Source organism: Mesitornis unicolor, unplaced genomic scaffold (genome assembly GCF_000695765.1).
Source record: "Mesitornis unicolor isolate BGI_N332 unplaced genomic scaffold, ASM69576v1 scaffold49176, whole genome shotgun sequence".
Lineage (NCBI taxonomy): Eukaryota > Metazoa > Chordata > Aves > Mesitornithiformes > Mesitornithidae > Mesitornis > Mesitornis unicolor.
The window spans coordinates 1-4962 of NW_010193926.1; the positions used below are offsets into that span (position 1 = coordinate 1).

At 51.0% G+C, this 4962-nt stretch overlaps 1 protein-coding gene across 1 annotated transcript; it reads right to left on the minus strand.

The window, feature by feature from the left end:
- Positions 1-886: 886 nt before the first annotated feature.
- On the minus strand, positions 887-3259 carry LOC104535385 (glucocorticoid receptor-like; the record flags this gene model as incomplete). The annotated part of the gene is made up of 3 exons (XM_010187619.1): positions 887-1039; positions 1936-2093; positions 3129-3259. Coding segments are annotated over 3 exons (442 nt in total), but the record flags the coding sequence as incomplete, so codon positions are not given.
- Between the last annotated feature and the right edge of the window lie 1703 nt (positions 3260-4962).

Sequence of the window (4962 nt, forward strand, 5' to 3'; positions counted from 1 at the left end):
AATAACCTGCTTGTTTACGTCCGTGCGGGACCGCGTTGGTTCGCTAAGAGTCTGCATACCCGACGCCTTTGCGCCTACACCAAACAAGCGTCGGTTGCGGGGAGGTTCGAGAGCGTTTTCCCACCCGCCCCGGCCCTTAAGAAAACGCCGCATTTTCTACGGCCGCTTTGCCAGCCGAGAGCTGCGGGGTGAGAAAAGCCCAACCCGTTTCCGCGTGGATATAGCCAAGGGTTAACGTCTAGAGGTCGTTTAGGAAAGCTACGAGCTGCCCCACCTTAAAAACCCAGCTGTACAATAGGCATCTTGAAGTATTACAAAAAATCATGTAAGAAAAAATGAACGAGCCTAGTTCACGGTATAGAAAGGTAAAGGAAATGGCTAAAACCAGACAGGAATAGCTATAAAAGGCACAACTTCCCTTTGCTGATATACACCTGTAAACGTTGTTACATGCATAAACCAAAACGCTACCTTAACTTTAAAAAAAAAAAATAAAATAAAATCCAAAACACTTGACAAGGAAAAAAAAAAAAAAAGCCTAAAAAATTGTCTCCAGCCAACTGCAGAAATTAACGAGCAAGTGTTCGTTACAGCCTCGGTCTTGCCACCGGTGCTCGGGATGCAGCCACGGATGTCGCGCGAGGGGAGAGGGAGGATTTCCCAGCGACCGGGTTTGATTTCCTCTCCTGTCTCCCCAGTTTTTTACCGAAGGTGAGAAATCCGCTGCTCCTGTAGCCTTGGCCCTCTGTAAACCACATGTAGTGCATAATTACAAACGAAACACCGCTGCAAGGACAAAACGAACCAGTCCGGGAGGTTTCTCCTCACAAAACAAAAAAGCTATCATCTGACGTTTTCTTAAGGCAACCCTTTTGAATTAAGGCAGTCACTTCTGATGAAACAAGAGCTTCTTGATATTTCCATTGGAATATTTTGGTATCTGATTGCTGATGATTTCTGCCAACATCTCGGGGAACTCGATACTCATGGATTTATCCAAAAATGTCTGGAAGCAGAAGCTCAGGAGATTTTCCACCACCTGCGGGTGACAAACACGGGGTTACTGTGACGTGAGCACGGCCAGGGCTGACCACCCTTCCCCGTTCGGCACAGCAACAACGCACACGCGGACAAGCTTCACGTCCACGTGGGGAAACTTCACCAGAGCTGTCCAGGACAACAAGATAAATAAACAGAGCTTCGAGGTCTCTCAGCTTCCCCTGCCGTACCCAGCCCACGCCCTCCCCTGTGCCACACGCGCCATTTGGAGGACGCACCGCAAGGGGACCCGGCCTGAACCCTCAGGCTCCTTGCGAGGTGACACCACAAACACTATCGCATTATGTTAAGGCAGTGTCTGACAGTCCCACAGCCTCTCGAGCACTCTGCCTGCGGGATGATGCTGGTTTTAAACCCCGCATCGCTGCTACCACTGCAAAACCACGCAGAATTTCTGAGTGCCCCCATTTTAAAGCAAAGTAAGTTTAAAAACTGAAGAGACTGAAAACGGCATTAATTCACAGAATCCCAGAACGTTAGGGATTGGAAGGGACCTCCAAAGCTCATCCAGTCCAATCCCCCTGCCGGAGCAGGAACACCCAGATGAGGTTACACAGGAAGGCGTCCAGGCGGGTTTTGAATGTCTGCAGAGAAGGAGACTCCACAACCTCTCTGGGCAGCCTGGGCCAGGGCTCTGGCACCCTCACTGAGAAGAAGTTTCTTCTCAAATTGAAGTGGAACCTCCTGTGTTCCAGCTTGTGTCCAGTAACATTAATTGCTGTGGAGCAGTCTGAAGGCAGCACGTTCCCCTCTCTCCATCAGACAGCAGAGGGGCACGACCGCCTCCTTCCCCTCACCCCCCCGATATTGATCCCTTTCAACAGGCCAGAGGAGGTCACTGCCGTGCCCCCGCTGCGTCCACCCGGAACAACTCACATCGTGCATAGAGTCCAGCAGCTTGGTCAGTTGGTAAAAGCGCTGCCAGTTCTGGCTCGAGTTCCCCTCGCGCTTCACGATGGCCTTGCCCAGCTCCTTGATGTAGGTCATGCGGATTTCTTCAAACAGGGACTGGCTCTTCAGGCCTTCCTTGGGAACTGCAACAGAAAGCAGCCCTTGAGACACCGCTCGCCCACGAACCGCGGCGTTGATTCGCTTCTCTCGCGTCGGTTGCACAAAGAAGAGCGGAAGGTGAAGGGCTTAATGCAGCGGCAGCTGAGAGGCGAGGGAAGAGTGAAAACCCAGACTGATGAACCACTTAATAAGCAGCAGTTCCCCCACGCGTGCGCTCAGAGCAAGGGACAATGTTCTGGGTTTCAGTACAGCCCGGGCCGGCCGCGGGTCAACGGCAGCGCTCGCCACGCTTCGCTCCTGAGCGGGCGTTCCCCTGCGAGCGCAGCCTCTGCCCCACTTCTGCCGTGGAAATTCCTTTCAGGAAATTTCCAGTTCCTGCAGGGAAACTTGGCCTGCGCCGCATCCAAAACACTGGAGGAGTTTTCGGGGCGGATTTCAGAAACTGCTCTAAAGCTGCAGTTCTGGGGAAGCTTCAAGTTCCTACAGAGCCCACGGCAGCGCGGAGCCGAATTTTCTGCTCTGAAAAGAGCCCTTGTCCCGGTCCTGGTCCTGGCCAGGGTGGGGAGGAGCCAGGCACGGCACCGCATGGCACCCAAAATCTCTGCACCGGGGCTGCGGGGGCCTGCAAATAAAAACTTCCTAACTTTTTTTAGGGAAACTGCTTCCTGGACCAAACTTCCTCATGGACTGGTGTTTTTTCGGGATTTTTTCGGTTGGCTGGGTTTTAAGTACTTTACAGGCATGAAGTTGTAGCTTTGCCCTTTTCTTTGGGTCCTGAACTACTCAGCCAGTTTGTGATCTATAGATACTGAAGAATTCTGAACAGCAATTCTGAGTCAGGCCCCTGTTGCAGTTGTGAAGTGTTTTTCTATCTTGGCATGAACGTCTTGATCTGCTAAAAGCAGAACTCCCTTCGCTGCTCCCATGCACTCAGGTCCCAGGCAGCACCTTTTGACTTCTATCTGACGCCTAACACCGTTTTAAACCACACACGCACGCTCCTAACGCTGTCGAGTTAAACCTCCACTGCTCACACAGGCATTTCACCGTGCACCTACCTGTGGAGAGGAGGAGCAAGGTTTTCATGCAGAGATACTCTTCATAGGAGACTTGCAGCCGCGACAGCTCTCGGGCCACCATCAGCATGTGTTTGCATTGCTCGTACATACACGGGAGGTTCATTCTCTGCCTGAAAAACAAGAGCATCAGCATTACTCAAGTGTCCAGGTATCTAAAGGTTCTCAAGCGAAGCTTTTCCAGGCTTCGTTCCAGAGGGCAGGGGTTGCAGAGGCGGGTGATGAGCTGGTGCGTGGTCTATCCCACAGCAGAATTAGGTTCATTTCTGCTCAGCCTTGGTCCTCACACACAGACCCTGGCCTAGAACCGAGCACGCGTTAAAGCCCGCTCTGGCAAAGGACGCCCGTCTTCAGCGAGCGCTGTTACCAACAGCCAGCACCACAGCTCTGCTCTGACCGTGGAAAAACCAGGTTCAGTCACTGCTGACACAGCTCTCCAGGTCTGGCAGTCCCAAAGTATTTGATCTGTATAAAGGAACATGATGGTGTAACACGATGGGTTATCTCCAGTTCCTGCAATACTTCTGAGAAGTCCACCTCACTCTAATGCAGATCTGCTCAGCAGTGACAGCACCAGCTCTTGTAACCTCTCAATTTCAAAGTGACTTCACACTTCCTGTACCCTTTTACGTTCTTAAAGCATCCAGAATTGCAACTGAATTTCATTATCCTTTCACTGCAATAATAAGGTTTCCAACCATAAACGGAAAGACAACCAAAGGAAAATGGTGGAAGGCAGCTACCTGGAATCAGAATGACAAACTTTATGTATTCATACATTCTTTTCCTTTTATTTTTTCTATTTTAGTGAAACCCTGCCTCAAGACAGGAACTCCTCCTTTTATTTAGTACCTCACCTAAAGCAACGATCCTCTCCACATGTGCTTTTACAGCTGGTTACTGTGAATGCTGCAGGATTACGCTTTTGGGTGGCAAATGAACCAGAACAGACGGATTCTGAAGAGCCTAAAAGATGTTCATGCTTTTCCATGTAAACTTTTGTGGAGAAGACAGGCAAAATATGATGTTTGAAGTGCAATGACTACACAATCTCTGCAGTGATGCCAGCAATTTATTTGTTGTCAATGATGTCTCACTTTTGCTAAGACTTCACTGATTCAGTGTTATAATCTACACAGGACACAGACAGAACTGCATCCCGTTTGGTTACAAAACCACACCAGCTCCTCCAGAGCGATCCTTTTTCAGCTCTCCCTTCCTCAGCCGTACATAATGCACCTCAGGAGGCTGCCAAAAAGCATCCTCGGAAACCCCAAGTGACCCCAGAAACGCTGGCGCGCCGCTGGACTGCAGGAGAACACGCAGTGCACACGAGGTGAGCGCCGTGAAACAGGAGTAAGTGTAAGACGCTGGGCTGCGGCTCCAAGCACTTGACACAAAGCCGCTGTTTGGCCGCTTGGCAACGCTCCTCCTCACCCCTCTGTGCTGTATCAAAGGGCATCTTGCTTATTTCAAATTGAGTAATTTAAACACATTCTGTGACGGGGCTCAGCAGTTTTCCTCATGTAAAACTATTACCATTTCTGGGCAGAAGGTTAAAATAAACATGTTGAAATGGGTCAGCCTGCTGTTTATTTCTAGCGGCTGTAAACGCAGTCATCGCCGCAAATCTGAGAACCTATACGAAGACGCGCAGATTTTGGGCGATACCAAGGCAGTCCTCAAAAAACGAGAGGACACCGCAGCCCCCTGCGCCGAGGGGAGTCTGGGGGCACAGAGGAGCCGTGCGCCGGCGGGCAGGGCCGTGCCCCAACAGGGGGACGCTGATTCACCGCGCAGGCCTCGGCGCTGGCCC